Source organism: Poeciliopsis prolifica, unplaced genomic scaffold (assembly GCF_027474105.1).
Source record: "Poeciliopsis prolifica strain line A6 unplaced genomic scaffold, Auburn_PproV2 SCAFFOLD010, whole genome shotgun sequence".
NCBI classification, from domain to species: domain Eukaryota; kingdom Metazoa; phylum Chordata; class Actinopteri; order Cyprinodontiformes; family Poeciliidae; genus Poeciliopsis; species Poeciliopsis prolifica.
Window position 1 is genome coordinate 6,636,746 of NW_026562385.1, and position 20,817 is coordinate 6,657,562.

The 20,817-nt window shown below is 39.7% G+C and overlaps 2 protein-coding genes across 2 annotated transcripts; one reads left to right on the top strand and one right to left on the bottom strand.

The window, feature by feature from the left end:
- The first annotated feature begins 368 nt into the window (after positions 1-368).
- Positions 369-4,962, top strand: tufm (Tu translation elongation factor, mitochondrial). Its single transcript, XM_055035297.1, has 10 exons — positions 369-436; positions 1,616-1,662; positions 1,746-1,884; positions 1,989-2,155; positions 2,316-2,585; positions 2,709-2,841; positions 2,945-3,049; positions 3,446-3,597; positions 4,305-4,424; positions 4,525-4,962. Exons 1-10 carry the CDS (start codon positions 400-402, stop codon positions 4,693-4,695), a joined length of 1,341 nt encoding a protein of 446 aa, XP_054891272.1. The 5' UTR covers positions 369-399; the 3' UTR covers positions 4,696-4,962.
- A 6,646-nt stretch (positions 4,963-11,608) lies between these two features.
- On the bottom strand, positions 11,609-17,818 carry kcnj12b (potassium inwardly rectifying channel subfamily J member 12b). The gene is made up of 2 exons (XM_055035298.1): positions 17,195-17,818; positions 11,609-13,798 (listed from the first exon to the last, which is right to left on the bottom strand). Exon 2 carries the CDS (start codon positions 13,678-13,680, stop codon positions 12,415-12,417), a length of 1,266 nt encoding a protein of 421 aa, XP_054891273.1. The 5' UTR covers positions 13,681-13,798; positions 17,195-17,818; the 3' UTR covers positions 11,609-12,414.
- Between the last annotated feature and the right edge of the window lie 2,999 nt (positions 17,819-20,817).

A 20,817-nucleotide genomic window follows, 5' to 3' on the forward strand; every position in this document is an offset into this window, starting at 1 on the left:
ATTATATTATATTATATTATATTATATTATATTATATTATATTATATTATATTATATTATATTATATTATATTATATTATGAATCATTACTTATTACATTTAAGTATGCTAACTCACGCGAGGACTACAAAAAACTAAAAATGCGTAATGTTTGAACCTGATTTTAATAAAGTTGGGATTGCAGTGACATCTAAATTTGAAATCATTAAATGATTTACTACTACATAAATACACAGTCAAGTCAATTATTACGACTACATCAATAAAGCGTAGTAAAATTTTGAGTCGTAATTAGAAAAATTACGACACTTGTAACGTCAATTTGTCACGACAACTGTGCGTGGAGTCAGAGTATCCTCTTGGTGTTGTCACAATCTTTGGTTTGTCTAACTATCCAAGATGGCGGCGCTTGTGGGGCTGCGTGCCTGTTTCTCTGGTAAAAATATTAGTTTCTTAGTGTACTTGGTGATTTCTTTTGATTGCATTCAAGCTATTTAAGCCACGGAACCATTATTTACTGAGGATAAACGTAAGCAATAAAGATAGGAGGTGATGCTGTCTCTTCCGATAGCACAGCAAGGTCACGTTACCCCGGTGAGGGTTAGCTAACGATGGGAAATAATGCGGATAAAGTCTGAGACAAAGAAGTGCTTTAAAAAAACTCAAATAATAGTCATTTTGGTACATAAACACACTCTTCGTCTGAAGAACAACTTCGTGTATCGATCACAGTTGGTTCAGATGGCTTGTTCGTTTGTTACGTGCTGCAGAGCTGCACGTATGCATGAAAAGCTAAACTGTTCCTGTGCAATTTTATCACCTAACATTTAGATTGTTGGTGCAGTTCAGTCAGAAGTTACAACTATACAGTCGTGTTGCATAATGCTTTAAAATTCTGAGGTGCAACCGCATTGAAAACAGGCAACTATTACAAATAAACCAGCAGAACCTGGTTTATTTGCGTGAAAATTAGTCTGGGGTCGTGATTGTGACTTAAAGTGGACACGTCAGATTAATAACAATGATTTAAAGAATAAATGTAATCTCTTGATGATTTTAGTGATCCATAGGCTATATGTTATTACTGTGGCCTAATGTGATCAGTGGTGTGCATGACAAGATTATGCAAATAATAATAAAAAAGCTTCCAAACTACAGTAACATATCACACAAAATTGTTGTTTTTTTTTCATCTGAACATTATGTTAGGCATGTAATTTGAGCTTCATCACATTCATACAAAAACCTGATCAGGAAACAGATACCATGATATAATTTTTCTTTTTTTTTTTTTAACAAAAAAGCATCAATTATTTATACCACATATTATTAAATTGATACACAGAGGCAACAAAATCCTTACAGAAAATCTCGATTAAAATTAAAGTCCTTCTTGCTCAGAATATTGTTGATCCATAGATACCCCAAAAGAACTTGCATGGAGAGAGTTGTGAAAACAAAATTATGTATTTTAATATTTTTCTCATAAGATAAATAAGGAAATTGTAAAAACAGAAAAAAATGCCATCTTTACAGCAGGAAATAAACTTCACAAACTATACCAATGATCTAAACAAATGTAACATTTTAACACATTTGTATTTTCTTCCCTCAGCCCTTCAGCTTACTTCACCAAGCCTTCTGCACAGCTCGTTCAAACTCGTAAGAAACCAGACGGATTGTCACTTTCAGGCCGGTAAGCTGGGATTTTAGCGTCTGAGTCCTGCTTTGTCTTTTCCCTGCAGTGTGCTGTGCCTCTGAGTCGGCGGACCTTCGCAGTAGAGGCCAAGAAGACATACAGCAGAGAGAAGCCTCACGTGAACATCGGCACCATCGGCCACGTCGATCACGGCAAAACCACCCTCACCGCAGCCATCACAAAAGGTAGAATCCCTTCAGATCAAAACTCGTGAGATTCAGTTCGTCTTCCTTTTATTATTTATTTCTGTATTGTCATCTCCTTTTTTCTTTTTTTTTTTTAATTGCAGTGCTCGCTGATGCTGGTGGCGCAAGTTACAAAAAATATGAGGACATTGACAATGCTCCAGAGGAAAAGGCCAGAGGAATTACCATCAACGCCTCTCATGTGGAGTACACGACAGCCAACAGACATTACGCCCACACAGACTGCCCCGGCCACGCTGACTACGTCAAGGTAATCTGCTTTGCTTTTCCCTGACACACGGCCTGACAAAAAGTCTCTTCATCCATTTTTTCATCCCTTAATTCCTCCGTAATGAGGCAAAAGTGGCCTAAAAAAAGTCCTGGATTTGAGCTCTGGGTGGTGAGCCTGATCCACGTTCTCCGTCTTTAAGAACATGATCACGGGCACAGCCCAGATGGACGGCTGCATCCTGGTGGTGGCGGCCACCGACGGCCAGATGCCTCAGACGCGGGAGCACCTTCTGCTGGCCAGGCAGATCGGCGTTGAGCACGTGGTGGTTTTTATCAACAAGGCCGACGCCGTGGAGGACAAAGAGATGCTGGACCTGGTGGAGATCGAGATTCGCGAGTTGCTCACAGAGTTCGGCTACGACGGCGAGAACACTCCCGTTGTGATCGGCTCTGCCCTCTGCGCCCTGGAGGTAGGCGCTAATTTGTCTGTGGACACACCTTACGCTTTACTGTCTTCTTTAGTTTTGACCGACGATCATCAGCCTGATGTGTCCCAGTTGTTTCATGTTGCTGATGCTTTTGCTCCATGTTAGAACAAGCAGCCTGAACTGGGAGAAAACGCGGTGATGAAACTCCTGGAGATTGTGGATTCCTACGTTCCTCTGCCCAAAAGAGAGCTAGATAAGCCTTTCCTCCTGCCCATCGAAGGGGTTCATTCTATCCCAGGTAAGCTCCTCTCATGCACTCAGGTATGTTTTTACACATAAAATCCAAAAGTATCTGTAGTATTTAGCATACTGGAAGAAATTAACACGTATCTAAACTTTAGGCAGAGGGACCGTCGTGACGGGGACGTTGGAGAGAGGCCTGATTAAGAAAGGAGACGACTGTGAGTTTGTGGGTCACAACCGTTCCTTCAAGGCTGTAGTTACAGGTGAGCGACTCCATCTTGTGACACTAAATAAAATGTGTATGATGTTCAAAGAGTATCAGCAAATCCAAGGGAGTCAATATGGTGGCCTTGCAACAGCATTTCCTATTTTCTTTATTTTTTTCTAATTTTGTCATATAGGAACCACAAACCTCAATTGTATTTTATAGTTAAAATCACCACCCATTTAATAGATTATGCAGAACTATATGTTGACTTGTCAGAAAATCCCAATTAAAAAAAATAAATAAAGTTTGTCCTTTGTAATGGGACAAAATGTGAGAACAGTTTGAGGGGTGGACGCTTGTTTACGATATCGAAGCACCTGACCTGCTGCAACATTTACACGGAAACTTCTTCAACATGATGAGCGAAGCCGTCTGCTGGTCTTGGGTTCAGGTATCGAGATGTTCCACAAGTCTCTGGACCGGGCCGAGGCCGGAGATAACCTGGGCGCTCTGGTCCGAGGCCTGAAGAGGGAAGACGTGAGGAGAGGGATGGTGATGTGTAAGCCGGGGTCCATCATGCCGCACCAGAAGGTCAAAGCACAGGTGTGGAGGCATTAACTAGTCTCTTTATATATCTCTTTAAATAATCACCAACTTATGACTTATCAAGTTGGTAAGTCATAAGTTTTTCTTCTTTTTTTTTTTTTGGGAAGACTTTCCACTATTACCAGATATGAAGTCTATTTTTTTTTGCGTATTTGGATTTTTTTTTCAAGTCCTTTCTAATTCATTCCTGGCGCACACTCTCACCCTGGAGAGGTTAAAAGGTCAAGATTGTTAAGTTGGCAAATTTGTTTTGTGACGAAATCAAAGCACCACAGTTTGACCTAAACTCTCCCCTCAGGTCATTCCTTTAATTTTACTTACTTCCAACGTCAAAGAATCCGCTTATTCTAACGCATACATGGTTAATTCAGTTAACTTTTTTCTGCAATGCTTCAATTCATGTATTAATTTAATACAATTTAAAGTTTTTTAACATGTCTTCTGAGCTATATTTGCTTGTTTTGCTGTTTTCTTTCCTCTGATCACCCAAAACGTTTCGCAGAAAAACCACATCTGTATTGTAAAGCCCTTGTAGGTTTCAGCAGAAGTCAAACTTTTGGATTCAACTAATGCAAAGCCAGCGCATGTGGCTGAAGTTTTTCTTTCCCCCAAATATTTCATCAACAAATCTTTATTTTCAGTCTGTCAGTTTGAAACGAGGGTTATCAGCTAACACGATTCACAGTGTGTTTAATGTTTTCCAGGTTTATGTTCTGAGTAAGGAGGAGGGAGGCCGACACAAACCGTTCGTCACCAACTTCATGCCCGTCATGTTTTCCTTCACCTGGGACATGGCCTGCAGGATCACTCTACCTAAAGACAAGGTGAGCGTCTTCCAGGGTTGTTGTCTCCTTTGGACCAGGTGGAGAGTCTCATTTGCAAGACAGGCTGTTGCGGGACGATGACTGTGTTGCTCCGTTTAAGGAAATGGTGATGCCAGGAGAGGACACGTCGTTGACGCTGACGCTTCGCCAGCCCATGGTGCTGGAGAAAGGCCAGAGGTTCACTCTGAGAGATGGAAACAGAACCATCGGTACCGGCCTGGTCACAGAAATCCTCACCATGACAGATGAAGATCAGTGCAACTGGGGCTGAAGGGCGAAAATCCGCAGAGATGCCTGGACGGCGCGGAGAGGGATCTGTTCGTAGGACGGCTGGGAATTTGTCGAGTCAGATGAATTTATTCAACAGAAATACAGAAAATTGAAATAAAAGCTGAGATAACACAGCAAGCATGTGTTAAGCAGTTCGTCTCGACCAAAATACCTATAATGTGCAACCTAGACTTTGCGTTGGTCAAAATTGTCATTTGTGTAATAAAATGTATTTAATAATAAAACTGCCTTGTTTGTTTTGTGGTGATTGGTTTCACCAGCTGAATGTTTCCCTGTAAAGTTTAATGTCTGAAACCTGGAATGAAATAATTACAAATTTGTGTTAAATATTGAAAAGTATTGCATAAGTAACAAGTCTTGAGGCAAAATTGAGATTATGTGGTGCACAGGTGTGCATTTTATTTTGTTATTGTGCCACAAGAGAGCAGCAGAGGTTCCTGAAACAGTTTCTATTCTAGTTTTTAGAATATAAATATCCTTTATTGTCCCTCTGTCGGAGAATTTTATGTATTAGCAGCATAGTGAGAAGATAATCGAAGAATGCTGGTACACACAAAGCTAAAAATATTAAAAGAAATTGCAATGCAGGGGCAAATTTACAACAGAAGAAAGTTATATACTGCATAGCTCCAATTAAAATGAATGTAATTAAAAGAAAGGCATGTTTAAGGAAAAGAAAAAACAAAATATAGAGATTTTTGCTTTTATTTATTTTTCAGTTCTGGTTCTCCATAGCGGATAGCACAGGAAAGTTATATAACTTTTTCAAAAAATAATTTTTAGATATGCCTAAAATTTCAGAATATTCCTAATGTTGTTTCACGTCTGAAATATTGAAAACTCAAGTATAAGTGCGCACGTTTTATACTTTTTTTTTTTCTTCAAAAGATCCCACTCAAAGCGTCATTAAATTAACTGCAAAGTCAAATATAAAATCATTTCAAAAACAAAAACGTGAGGAACAGAGAGACCTTCGAATGCAACTTAAAAAATGCTAATTTGCATAAAACCGAAAATTATTAGTCGTTTATGTTATATTAATGAAAACATTTATAGTTTTACTAACTGTATTCATTCTTCTAGTGTTCAACAGGCCCAGAAGTGAAAGCAGCGAAATGCTGATTCGATAATATTAAAACATTTAGTCAATGGATTAGAGCATATATTTCAGTAAACCCACATATTTGTGTTCAAAACGATCCTTTTTTTATTGGTCTCACATAATATTTGAATCTTCTCATAAACCGTAACTGTTTTGACCTGTTTCTGATGAAAAGCATCCTCACAGCCTGATGCTGCCACCACCTTGTTTGCAACAAGGCCAAAAAAATTCAAACACACTCCACACTTTCCAGTTACTTTCTTTTTTTGAAAAAAACAAACAAAAACAAAAAACACATACTCTCCGGGTACTCCGGCTTCCTCCCACAGTCCAGAAACATGACTGTTAGGTTAATTGGTCTTTCCAAATTGTGTGTGTGTGTGTGCGTGTGTGTGTGTGTGTACTGTCTGTCTCTGTGTTGCCCTGCGACAGACTGGTGACCTGTCCAGGGTGACCCCGCCTCTCGCCTGGAACGCAGATGGGAGATCGGCACCAGCAAACTCTGACCCCCATAGGGACAAGGATGAACAGATGATGGATGGATGGACATATTCTTTTCCTTGTGCCTCAAAATTTCAACACACAGTGTGAGAAATACCGCCTCCAGGTTGCATCCTGGCAGCGTCCGAGGTCAGAGCAGCGCTCTGCGTTCCCGCAGCTCGTCAGACCTTCTTCAGTTGCCGTGTTTGCTGTCGGTATTTGGAGTCAGTCTGCCTGTAATCCAATCAGCCTCCCGCTGTAATCAAATCCAGAACGTCTGCAGCAGTCAAGGGCCAGAAGCAAAGAGCACGGCTGAGTGATGTGCTCAGCTGGAGGACCCATGTTTCCAGGAGCTAAATAACTCAGGGGATCAGACAGCGAGATCTCCAACGTTTCACCAACAGTTGCAGCAGTAGATCCGATTCATGCAACTGCTGCAATGAGTTTTTGCTCTTGTTAATTTGGACAGCTCCTCATGTTGGAGATGTAACGGGTTTTCATTTTGGGGGTGCTGTGGAGGTCAAAGGTTGTCTGTTCGTTCTTTGAGTTTGTTTTGTTTGGTCGGGAAGATGTTTCTCCAGAGATTTGTTGATGTTTAAAGATCTGGTAACTGATAGCTCGGCCCATTTTTCTGACCTCTCAATGGCTTTCATACTGTAGACTACAAATGAACTGCTGTTAAGCTGGAAATTATTCAAGCTTAATTTGGCAGCTTTTTTTTATTCTGATTCTGTGCATATAAGGAAAGGCGCCTTTACTCTCTTTGGCGATTAAAACTTTCCAGATGCAACTTAAACTATTTCTCAATGTCCTACATGCTTGGAAATAGGACCAAAAGTGACACAAGTTCATCTGAAGTCATCTCAAAGCAGTTAGATAACGCTTTATCCCGATCTGATCAGCCGTGCAGCCAGTTTCCTTTGTCAGCTTTTCCCCACCCAGGGTGGGTTTTTCTTCCATCCTAAAGTTCATTGTCTTTAAGCTTCAAGCTGCTCACGCCCACAAGAAGAATAACACAATGCCACCCAAACCTTTTGATGCCAGTGGTTGTTGGAAAATGAAATATCAAGAAAATGCTAAGAGTGGGTTTCCTTGGCGTGACATGTCTCGATTATATGTCGACTCCTTGAGCCAAGAACAGCTTCGATATCTTGTTGCAGTCGATAAAAAAAATATATTTCCAAGCGTTTTAACCGTGTCAATGAGTTGCTTTATTTATGAAACAAGTTTTTTTTTTTTAAACCACCAAAAGATGTTTTGCACTAAAAACTTGCAGATGTTTATTAGAGTTAGAAATAATTGGTGCTTTTAACAACTTAATTGATCCGTTCTACTTCTCAAGTTGTTTTTTATAAACTAGAATTGGGTTTGCAACTTAAATTGTTTTGTGGATTAGAGGTAACATGGCCAAAATTTATCCATGAATGCTTTATTATTTACAACCGTCAAAAAGCTCCTAGTGTAATTCTGGTTGGACGTGTAGATCAATTTCTTAATAGAACAAGTAGAGCTCAGGTCAATCGATTGATTTCCTGTCACAGATACAGATGAATAAAATAACAGTTTCTAGTTAGTGTCCATGTCTGTTTGTGATCATTGTTCTGTTATCATCCGATTTGTTTTTATTAAAGCTTCATCTGTTTGACACAAACTGATGCCGTCACATGAAAAGAAAAGGTTAGGATGATAAAAAAAAAGAAACATGCAGGCTTGACGGTAGAAGATGCTGGAGCAGCAGAAATATCCACTCAATAAAAGATGAAATTACCTCGACCGTAACGCTGAAAAGTGGCTAAGAAAAAGGCGAACACACATCCACATAAAGTGATCTACCCAAATGTGTGTGAAAGGCGGCTGGGATGAATCGGTTGGGATGACCAAGTGGCAGAAACTTGGACACACCATCAAGGTGTTCCAACATGATGCCAAACACACATCAAAGCTGCGTTTTCAGAGGACAAGACAGACTAAAATTTACCGTTTGGGATGAACCTGGCCAAAAGTACCAAAGATAAACAACAGAATACAGCCATGTGAAGAAGCAGCCGAAAACTTGTATTGGTCTGCAGAGCCCCTAAAGATCTGCAGAACATTTTAAGACAAACAGGAAGTTCTTCTTCTTCTTGGAGGAAAGTCATTAAGAAATTAAAGGTGGCTTAAAACCTCTGCTCAGAACAGTAAATCACTCAAAGGAACTAATTTTGTCAACATGCATTTTTTTCCCTAAGGCTATTAACTCATTAAGACTCATTAAATTCTGACAGTAATCAGTAATTTGATGGCAGCTCATTAGCAGCAAACAAATGATGTTGTGCTGAAGTGTCAGGACTTCTGCGTCGAGGCGCGGGAGCTGCAGCTGTCAGCGGAGCATCGTGTTCCTCTGCCCTCCACCTCTCTGAAGGAAAGCACAGATAGCTGCCACAATTAGGGCTGAGTGCGGCTTTCAGCAGCCCACTCTGCGTGCTCAACGACCGACCCTGCATGACTTCTCATCGTCCGACACTGCCGAGTGGGTGGAAAACATCTCGAAGGACGCAGCTCCACGGAAGTGACACGCAATTTAGTGGCGAGGAAAGGTAGATTTTATCTGCAGCTCGAGGCCTCTTTGACATCGCATATGTCAGGTCAGGTAAAACCGATCCGATGTCTGAAGGCAGAACACCGGGATGTGAATGTGTTTCTAGTATAGACTGAAATCGGTCGCAGTCTGAAAGTCTGTCTCATGGACCTCAACACATTTTCTCATGTTACGACCCTTCTATGTGCTTGTTGTCTGTATGCCACCCCCTTTTCCTCAGCTTCCACTAAATAAAATCCAGTGCAACCAGCATGCTTTCAGACATCAGGTAACAACTGCGCACAAATCACCATCGTCCACCAAACTGATGCGACCAAGAGGCCATTTTGTAACTCTGGAACAGCTTCAGATTTCTTTTTTATATAAAGAAAAATGCACAAAATAATTTTACTGTGTTCTTCTTTTAGCTACCAACAGATTAACATGCATTGTTCTCATAAAAGGAACAAAATCATCAAAGCTTTCGTAGGAAAATTCATCTGAAAAGGACAGTACATTTAAAAAAAATATGCAACTCGTCAAAATCGGTGAGTGTCTGTGTCAAAGTCTACCATTGAGTAAACGATACCGGATGTTTGTGTTCTTACTTATTGTGAAATTAGAATGAAAGGGTGAAAAATGTGGTTAGCAAAAAAATCAACACATTTTACATTTTATCAATCAGTTTCCATTTTACTGCACAGTAGAAATTGCACCCTAGAAAGATGTTTGAAATATCTCCTTTTGAATTTAAAAAAAATGCTATCAGTTGAGATTTTAGGGATTAGGATTAGGCACAGTACAAAATTATTTCAAGGGCCACAAATTGTGTCAAAGTCCAGACCTGCATCCAAATGAGAACAACTGAAAATACCTAACTAAGAGGTTCCCTCTACCCAGACAGACGAAACTTGAGCTATTTAGCCAACAAGGACAGAGGAGCAGAAATTTCAGCCTGGATGTGCAAATAAATTACACTGCTGCCTGATCTTGAGTGTGTGTTTCTGCGATGTTCTCTCTGGGCTCAAATTGAACGATGAACAGCCAAGTCTTCTCCATGTACATGGAAAGGCGTGCCTGCCGGGTTGCATAAGAGTGAAAGCGGAGACCTTTGACCCCCCCCACAGCCAGAGAGGGTACAGCAAATCACCACCGTAAATTATAACCCACTGCTGTTTTTCGAGCAACTTGTTCACTCCTCCTCGCCGGCTGATCTTATGTTGAAACTCAAGACACGACGGCGTCTGGTTATCGCTGTGGTGTCTGGCTGCAAGGAAGAAAAGGCAGAGAGGTTGGCTTTGTCGTGTGTTATGATAGTAATCTGGAGATTTTATTTGTACTCTGTGCATTTCCTGGTTGTTGTTTCTCGCAACAAAGTGAACCGAAACAAGGCAAAAGTCAGAATGAAATCAATTTCAGTGGAAGACATCAAGAGCAAATAAATCGTCTTTGCACATTATTTCAACCTTTTAAGCAAAAATATATGGAGAAAATGTTATGTTTTTTTTTTCCCCCTTATTTTTTTCTTCTTCACTTTCAAGTCAAAAAAAGGGGGTGGGAGGAATAAACAAACTATTTACAAAACGTTTTCCAGACAGCTGTACAAATTTAAACTTTTGTGTTTCTTCAGGAAGATCTGACCTCAGTGCAGAGGAACCACCCTTTGGTTTCCAGAGACAGCCGGTTCTGCACAAGTCAGCGAAACATATGTATTGAAAAAAATAATAAAATCAGCTGAAATGGGCATCAGGTGCACAAAGCTAACCCACATAGAGCTTTTGGTTTGACTAATGGTGAGGAGAAAGTCATTCGTCTCAGCCAGGGAGAGAATCAGGAGTCCTAACTACAGGCTTTATTACTTATCTACCATGAGAAATACAAACAGTGAAGATGAACCGTTTAAAGTGTCTTATAACGGTACTTTAGGCAGCTATTATGAGGTTTACGGCCTGGGTTTAAAGTGCCTGTTTCTGTGGAGAGGCCAAATTTAATTCAGCAAATGATCTGGAGTTACATCAGCAGGTCATTTCATATCGGGAGTCTTATTTACAGCAAGTATGAAACACCTAGTTGATCACCCCACCCCCTTCAAATCACATTAACAAATCAATGTGATTCTGTTTTTTTCTTCTTCTTTTTTTTTGCCGTTGTTTGTTTCCAATGTGAACAGATTGTGATGAGAACTGCTCAAATTTTGAAATGTTGCACATTTTAAATAACAGCATAAAATCTCCCGTCATGATGATGTCAAGTCAATTTAAAGACAAACACATTTCTATCAAAAAGTGAGCCCTGTTTCTTGTTGGAAAATATTCAAGGATTAGGATGTTTTGTTAAAAATGTGCACGCTTGATATTTCTTTTCTTATTCCTATAATCCATCATTATGTGTTTCATAACATTTCTCCTTGTTTTTGTGTGGTTTTCTGTATTTTTTTCACTTTGGGCATTAGCTGAACGAGACGCCACCTCACCTCTATAATCAAAGATGAAGAGAAGTAAAACAAACAAAAAACTTATTCTACATTTCCCTGTCTCCCCTACTGTGAAGCCTTCTTCAGCAGCAAACTGTGTTGTGATTCCTCGGCAGAAGATCCCCTTGTGTAATTCTTCTGAAAGCTGGAAGCTTCTATGTTAGAGGTTGAGCGTTATTGGCACAGTCTTTCATTTTGCTGGACTAGTTCAGGGGCTCTGGGGGCCCTTTGGTTGGATGACATGTCCTGATTAAAAGAAAACATCTCCAAAATGCTACAACTGCATTATACTAGCTAATTTTTTTTTTTTTTTAAAGAAGACATTATCTTTTATTTTTAGTGATTTGGTATTTGTTGCATTTTGGCTTTGAGCAGTTACTCTTTTAGTAAGAACCCAGTCAAGAATGTGCTTGACTGGGATTTTGTGATAAAACAACACAAAGTAGAGCATGATGGTGAAGTGGGAAGAAGTTTTTGTTCGTTAGAAATAGGTCTGGACTACTTTGAGATGAGGTGACAATGTGGAAAAGCTCTAGATAATGTGTGTGTGTGTGTGTGTCTGTGTGTATTTGAGGCTGCGAGTGATTTTAAGATGTGTATTAACATATAGCAAGGAGATTCTCTAGTTAATTTATCATTTATGTTTTTGTCCCCTTTATCAAGTTATTGGCATGACTTTGAGTCTTTGTATGATGCTGAGAAGAAAATTTGTTTGAATAGTCTACAAATTTGGCTTCAGTGCAGTCATGTCATTTTGCAGCTGCATGTAGTCCAGTTGAAGCTGTGAAGTTTTTCTCAAAATACATACGTATATGTTTATTTCATGCACTTTAGATTTAAGATCCTCGTCAGTAGGACAGTTTTCAATTGCATCTAATAAAGCTCATGAACCATCTCAAAAGGAAGAAAAAGTTGTGCATCCTGTGACGTTTTGAATTTATTCCTCGCGTGGCCGGCGTGGCGTACCACTGGTCTTCAAACTGTAATGTCCTCATCGGTGTCCCAGTGTCTGACACCGATGTTGTGAATGACATTCACAACCCGACCCACTTCAGCCATGACAGCCCTTCTGTCAGCAGACAAAAGGTTAAAGTGCAGATTCTCTTTGAGAAGATTGTTGAATGCGGTCAGTCGGGATTAGCTCCGACGGACAACTTTTGTCTTTTTCCGTCTCTGCGTCTCCATCCACATCCTCATCCCTGCTGATGAAGACCAGCTCGTTCTCGTAGCAGAAGGAGTTGGCGCCAGATGTTGGGAATTTCCTCTCCTCCATGTCTTTGGCGCTGCACCTGGGCGTGGACGGCACCTCGAAGGTTTTGTGAAAGTAGGCGTAATCGATCCTGTACTGGCTCCGCTCCTCGAAGACGATGGGCTCGAAGCGGTGGCCCCACAGGATCTCAGATGGCAGGTAAGAGCTTCGCGCTTGCGTCGTCATGGCCGTTGCCTCCACCAGTCCTTCCAGGATGATCACAATCTCGAAGTCGGACATTTCCAGGTCTTGCTTGCTGATGCCAAACAGGGGACTCTCTTCGTCGATCTCATGGATGACGGTGAGGGGAGCGACCAAAAATAGGCGGTCAGTGCCTTTATCATAACCAACATTCATGTCGATTTGATCCAGGGGGATGTACTCGCCCTCCTCTGTGTAGCGGGGCTTCACCATCTGAGCCCGAACATGAGCCTCCACTATGTGGCTCTTCCTCAGGTTGGCAACCCTGAACATGAGGCACAGCTTCCCATCCCGCATGGCGATCACCGCGTTGTGGCTGAACAGCAGAGTCTCTGCACGCTTCTTTGGCCGTGCCATCTTGGCCATGATGGCACCGATCATGAAGGCGTCGATGATGCAGCCCATGATGGATTGGAAGACCACCATAAAGACAGCTGCTGGGCATTCCTGCGTCACGCAGCGAGCTCCATATCCGATCGTCGTCTGGGTCTCGATGGAGAACAAAAAGGCCGCCACGAAGGTGTTTACCTGCGTGACACAGGGAACAAAATCCCCTCTGTTTTTCTCCATGTCACCATGCAGGAGGCCGATGACCCAGAAGGCCAAGCCGAACGTCAGCCAGGACACCACAAACACCAGGCTGAACAGCAGGAACATGTACCGCCAGCGGATGTCCACGCAAGTAGTGAAAATGTCTGACATATATCTCTGGGATTTCTCGTCCATGTTCGAGAAGTGGATGTTGCACTGGCCGGTCTTGTTGACAAACCGGCTGTGGCCCTTGCGTCTTGTGTGGATCTTGCCATTGCCAAAGCTGCCCACGGCCGGCATGACGCTGAGTCTGAGTCCTTCTTCTTCAAGGGACAGAAAGCTGCGGTGGTGGTGGGCCCTTCCTACGCTCATGCCACAGTGAAACGCACCCGGGGGGCTTCAAGTAACAAGCCTGGCTCATGCACAGCTGAACCCTCTCACAGAGGTGCGCAGCTCTGTTTGGTGACAACTTGGTATCAGTCGTCAACTTCTGGGAAAGAAAGGACAGGCAGAATGTTATTATCACCGTGTACAAAGATGGAACAGACAAGACAAAAACTAAGAGTGTGATGAGAAACATTTAACCAGTTGAAGGCGCTTATTTTGATGTGTTACTTTAGTCCAAATGTTTCAATTCCAATGTTCAGGCTTCATTCTCTGAATAACCGTGACAGACATATTTCAGTGTTGTTAGTGTCAAACTTTGACGTTTTCCTTCGCCCTCCAAAACGTCCTTTTGTCAACAATCAAAGTGTTGATTTGCGTCTGACTTTCTTGATTCTCCTCTTGCATGATCGGAAATACTCTGGTTCATACTATAAACATTTCAAAGCTCATCAAGGTACAGAAATAGCCAGCTAATTCAATGCCCTGCCACTTTATGTGACGTATCTTGTTTTTCCTCCAGCTGGCACAACTATTAGAGGCACTGGAGTACCGCGATGAGGCTGAGTGATTCCCTTGCGAGGTCGAAGTGGAACGTAATAGGGGCTAAAAAAAGATGGGGCAGAAAACTGGGTATTGAAACAGAGGTCAGCTCAGACACAAGTGGTTCAATGGCAACATTCAAAGTGATCACCAAAGACATTTAGGAAGAAAAAACAAATGGTTTAAAACACCGTATTGCCATTTATGTGCTTTAGAAAGTTATTAACTTGACTTATCCTTAAAGTTTCAGGCAGCTAATGACTATTGAATGAGTTAGTAGTAATTGAGATTTAAAAAAAAACTGTCATATTATCCATTTCGAAGCTGAGATAATGCTGTTCTTGCAGACATTCTTTCATATCTTTAAAACTAGGTAATTTCACCTTTTAAGAAACAACCCAAAGGCTCTGGATCCATGTTAGCCTTTGGTATAGTGTGATTAAAGAAAGGTGGGTTTCATGTTTTGATGTTGCTTAGAACTGTTTCAGAAACTGAACTTATAGTCACTGGCTTTCCAGTGGGAATTTCTAAACTCTTCATCAGACTTTTATTTTATTCATACACTCTGTATTGAGCTAAAACTATTTGTCTCTTTCCTCTATCCTGTTTTATTTTTTTCTTTTTCATATTACAACTCTTCTGTAGCCTCTAACAAGTTTTCCTAAAGTAATGCCTTTACCCCCAGCGTTTCTGTGCTCAAGAAACCGTCAATGCGACGTGACCCTGATTTATTTTACAGGAAGACAGCTACCTGAATCTTCCAGCTCGAAGTGCACAGAAATTGTTTGAAGATTACAAGGTGGATGTTCTGGAGTGACCTAGTCAAAGCCCAGACCTCATTTCAATAGGGAATTTGTGGTAGGACCTGATGAGTGAAATATCCAAACTATACTTTTTAGAACCATCGCATAAAAAAAAATTGTAAGAAATAACCCGACAAATGTCTTGTCTTTTATTGAATAACTGGGATCAACTTTTACAAATAATTGTAAATTCTGTGATGTTCTTGTACAAAGAAGCATTTAAAATTTTACATAACAAGCCAACAAAGTGGCATCCTTATAAAATTCAGAAAAAGTATAATCCGTTCAACTTTGAGAGACTGCAATTCAGTAAGATGCTAACATAATTCAGACAATCGTTTCTCTCATTTTGATATAGTTTACATATATTAAAACAACTAACACTAGACCTTTTACATTTAATGTGAAAAAGCAGCTAATGTGTGAACACTGAAACTTGTTCAACTTTTCACTGCTCAATATTTATTTTCTAAGTCATTTTATTTGAGTACATTTTTTTGTTTTTTTTTTCACCATTAAATTCTTATTTTACTATTAGTATTACTTGTCATTGATATGTTGTTTTTATGGTTGCACTAATATCAAAATTTGGGCCAATATCGATGTCCAATATCTGGCATTGATAGTACTGTTTACCAATACTACACATATTTCCCTACACTTTCGACACAGTGTCAAAGTGACCACAGTGTCTGCATTGCTTCTCTGCTTCAATTAAACATCCTCTATAGTTACATGACTGAACAAATAGCCAAACCTTCCAGCTCCTGGAACACAAACGGCAGAAAAGATGGAAATCAGTATCGATTGTTTCACTTATTAGGCAGACATTGATTTGTTAAAAAAAAGACTATCGTCAGCCAATAGCAGTGTTGATGCCAGTGTAACGTGTATCACCAGTTTCTTTGTGATAACAGCTTTAAGGGCTAATGTCTTCACGTCTGCGACTTAACCTTTGGCTAGAGAACAAGAGTTCAAGAGAGGAGTTGACAAGAGTTTAATAAATTGGACAAAAACTACAGGACTTCTTAATTTGTAAAAATAAATAAATAAATAAAATAAATGAATAAAAATCTGGTTTCCTGTTTTATTCCCCCAACAATCCACTCCTGCAAAGCATTCTGTTTGTCAGATTGAAGTTTGTGGTTCTTGAAAAAAATGTGGATTGAAGTGTAAGAATGATTTATTTTGTAAGACACACAAGACATTTAGTCTGTATGACTAAATGCAGATACATATTTCATCCAAAAAGTTTTCTTCATATTAACATAGGAAGACGTGAAAATACCTGGACATCTGCTGGCCCCCAGACAGGATGGAGGCAGAACGTTTAAGGAGTCACCTTGGTGGAGAAATGGCTAAGTATCGAATGATGGCATTTGGTAACAAAATGCAAATGTTCACTAAAAGCCTACGTTTAGGTTTAAACATACTGTTTTTTCTGAGTGATAAATGGAGAGACTAAATTCATTTCTAAAAGCTGTTAGAAAAGAAGAAAAAAAACATTTTTTTGTTTGCATAACAAAAAATGAACTCTTAATATCTGATCATTCTAGCAAAAAAGGAAAAAATGATTCCATCTTTTTGCTTTCTCTTATATTTCTCAGTTTAATGATGAAGGAATAATCAAATAAATCTATTGTGTGTGCGACATATATGTTCTTTTATTTGTTTTGACAAAGCTTCTTGGTGGAGTCCTGTTATCTGTCCTGCAAGTGTCACATTAATCTTGGATAACTCCCTGTTTCTACCCTTCATTTAACAGGTGCGTGTCATAAAAAAAAAAGTAGGGCAGGGACAAATTCACAGTACTGGGACAAGTACAAATATGTGTCAAACTACTCTTTGAATTATAACAGCCTATGATTTTTCTAGATGCTTTTAAACAACAGTTGCTGTTTCCTGATCGTCTAGTTGCTAGGAAGCAGAATGTGAGTTTCGGAGGGATATTATTTTCTAATTTCTTCGTGCCAAAGCTCGTCTGCTTTCTCACAAATCACACTCTGCCTGCTGTGCTGTTACATTAATGCTAAGGAGACGGCAAGCGTTTTCCTGCTCTGAATTGTTCTTTCTGAAAATATATTTGAGCTGTGAGATGAGCAATAATCCCATTATAAATCCATCCTCATGATGATGTTATTACAAGAAAAACTTACCTTTTGTTCATGTGCTCTTAATAAAGCAGATCTTTGTTTTTCCTTCTTTTCCAAAGCTTCCAGGTTTTTGTTTCTCACTTGCAAAATTGTTGCATGACTTTCCTCAAGCTCCTTTTGTCTTCTTCTCTTCTGTCAAGGGTAAAACCACTCTATCATCCCGAGAAAGCAAAGCAAATAATCAGTTAATATCTTCATGTTTCTGCCTGATTTAAAACAATCTATTTCTCCACCAGAGCTGGAGAGTGTCCCAGTATGTCCTGCTCTGCTCGATGTCCAGGGGTCCAAAAACAAACCCCCCCCCCAAAAAAAAACAAATAAAAAATTACAGAAATGCTGAAGCCAAGCTCTCAGTCATAATTTTTACTCTGAAAATAGAACAGCGGACTAATTAAATTAATTTATGGCCTGCTGGTCCGGTCCAATTAACAATTCGACTCATCACAGTTTATCCTCGCAGCAGCGCTGGCCGACAGTCTCTCGCTTTCTTAGTATAACTGCCATCTGATCTTGTTCTGCTGCATATCCCACTCCGTATCCCACATCTAGTGAACTATTGCTCACAGCTCATCTCCAGTCCTCCCCCTCCCTCTCTCGGTGTCACTGTAGATACTTGGCATTTGGAAATGACTACACGCTCTTCCTCGGTGAAGTGTTGATGGTCTACTGATGAGAACCGCTGATGAAAGGACCAACTGGTTCCGTCGGGTTTAACACCTGCAAGCATGAGCTAAACATGATGACCTGAAATGTTCTTATGAAACTGGGTTTTCCATACAGTATTTGAATAAGACTTCCAGAGTGATTGGTTTGGTTTCCGTTTAGACTCTTCTGGACATTGGAAATGTTCCTGTTGAACTTACAAAAAGCTGCTTTCTTAACTTTAAGTTTAATATTTTCCATAATATATTTATTATTACTAAAAGATGGACTCCCATGTTAAAATGGAAGGGTTTTTAAATGTATTAGACAAGTCTATGCAGGAAAAAGCTGAAAAAAAAATCAATCAACAACCTGGTTGCAAGTCTGTCCACAGCACACTTGCAGTCTCTTTTAATCTATGGTACAATTTATGATAATAAACTTGATAAACAACATCGACTCACAAAAAAAATCATGTTTCTCCAAAATTGATTAAAAAAACCCACTTCAGGGATCCCTTTAAAGAGATTGCGAGCATCACTGAAGGAGCTGCAGAAATTTTTAGGTTGGTACTGATTCTGTTTTAAATATGAAAACAATTTTCTATATTCTCCATATGTCCAAATGAACACGAGTTTGTTCTCAACAACAGGAACGAAGTCATTTCTGCTAATGAGACTTACTTGACAGGAACCGAAATGCAGAAAACTCTTTGGTGAGTCTCAAAGCTCCGTTTTACTGCAGGATTTATGTGTAAATTTGACTCAACCAGACACCAAAGGAGAGAACATTTCTGCCCAGACAATGTGTCCATCACACAGAACTAAATCCTTGCATGTTGTTCTTATATGGATAAAAAAAACAAGACATATGACTTGAATTTGATTTATTTTGTCTTTGCAAATTCAGCTTGTTTGAAGGAGGAGCTGTCTCAAATTTAGTCTGAAGTGGCCATGAGTGAGGATAATTTTGAGAAAAACTCATAAGCATTTTAAAACAACTTGAAAGCCATTGTTGCTTCCTTTGCAGATGTCCACTGTACAAAGTTACTGCCAGAACTGTAAATGGGTCACAAGTTCAGTTCGGAGACCAGATGGGGAGGATGATGTAAAGTGTGCCATCGGGACGGCGTGAACCCGGTTGTTGTGCACCATGTGAGTTATTTAAAGGCCTCCTCACTGCAGCAGCACAAACTGGTTCAGCCAGTTCCTGTGGTTGGTCACTCTTGATCACCTTTCAGATGACCAGCACACATCTGGGTTATTTTTATCCTTTTCAGAGCTGGCAGGTTTTACGGCATCAAATGTAAGAAAGAACAAAATTTCAAACGACGCCTTTCCTTGTTAGTCGGTAGATTTTATTGTTGTTATTAAAACAAATTTGTACTCAAAGAGTTCATTAGAGTTTTATATTCTACATTTTGTTATGGGTTAATACATTTAATATATTTTGAGACTCAAAACCCAAAGTAATTAAAGAAAACAACACACAAATCAAAATGAATGAACAAAGAATATTGTGGAAAAAAAATTTACAACATGTAAAAACTCTTAAACCTCTGTTTCTAGAAAAAAAAAAACATTGTAATCTTAATGATGAATAAAAATGAAAAATGTTTTTTTTTTAAGAATCTGTCCAGATTAGTAAAGGATTCATTTAATATCTTTTGGTCTACTGGTCAACTGTTATTGAATAATAAACTTTTAAAGTGTAACTTTTTTTCCCACCGATGAAAATAGCTTAACTTGCTAAACCATGCAAAAATGATCATAGGTATAAATAAATAATTGTTTTTAAATAAACACTGCTGGCCCATCTACTGGCATAATGTTTACAGCTGGTGTAAACATTATGAACAATGTGTTGAATCACATTTATCCTATTGGATCAAGGATCAAAGAACAATTTAAACATCGAAAATCTGTAAAAAAAGAAAAAAAAAAGTCTGTTCCTGATACAGTTTAATAAGATAAGTATTACAGCTATAGTTCTTCAAACATCAGTCAGGAGCATCATGCTCCAGGCAGCGGCTGCTGTTTCCAGCCAGGTGCCAAATTTATATTTGTCCTGAGTGAACAACGTGGGATTTATCCATTGTCATTCAAATGCTGATAAATCTAAGTTTGAGCAAACAAGTTGCATGTAGGTCACACTCCTCTGGACCTGATTTATTTAGATATTTTCTCTTTTTGGTGTTGTTGTTGTTTGTAACAGTGTCATAATAAAACAAAACAAACAAACAAGAATAAACTCCATTTCGCTGAATGTTTCATCCACAGCGTCACACAGGAAGCCGAAAATGACCGTCTGTGAGGTCCTTCCAGCTGCAGAATAAACACAGCAGCAGAGGTTTGGTTCTGGAGAAAGGCTACACTCACTGCTCCGACTACAGCCTCTACACCGGTTGCTGTAATTGATCTCTGCTTGACTAAATGGGCCACTTATTTTTACAGCCCGAGCAGGTGCACCTGCGTACCGGTGTTTACACCCAAGCTGCTGATCAGTCATGAAGACCTGGTTTGGTTGGGCAGCTTGAGCTAGAAGAAACTCTGCAGGTGTTCATACACACACACACACACACACACACACACACACACACACACACACACACACACACACACACACACACACACACACACACACACACACACACACACACACACACACACAATCCTTCCCACATGTAGGAATGCAGAATCAAGCTGAAGCAAATTCATGTGCGATACGACGGGCTTGTTGTTCCATTCCTGTGCTTCTGCATTAATTAATTTACTTAGATTATTGAATATAAATCTATATATATATGTCTATACAACGTGATTGTATGCAAATGATTTGATTATATGTTTTTCCCTGGAGATTAAATTTGTTGTACGTTTGTACTGTTTACGTTTAATTGAAGTCATAACATAAGCATCAACATATTATTATTAGAAGGACGCCTTTGGTGAAGAAATAACTGCAACGTGAAACCATTTGTTCAC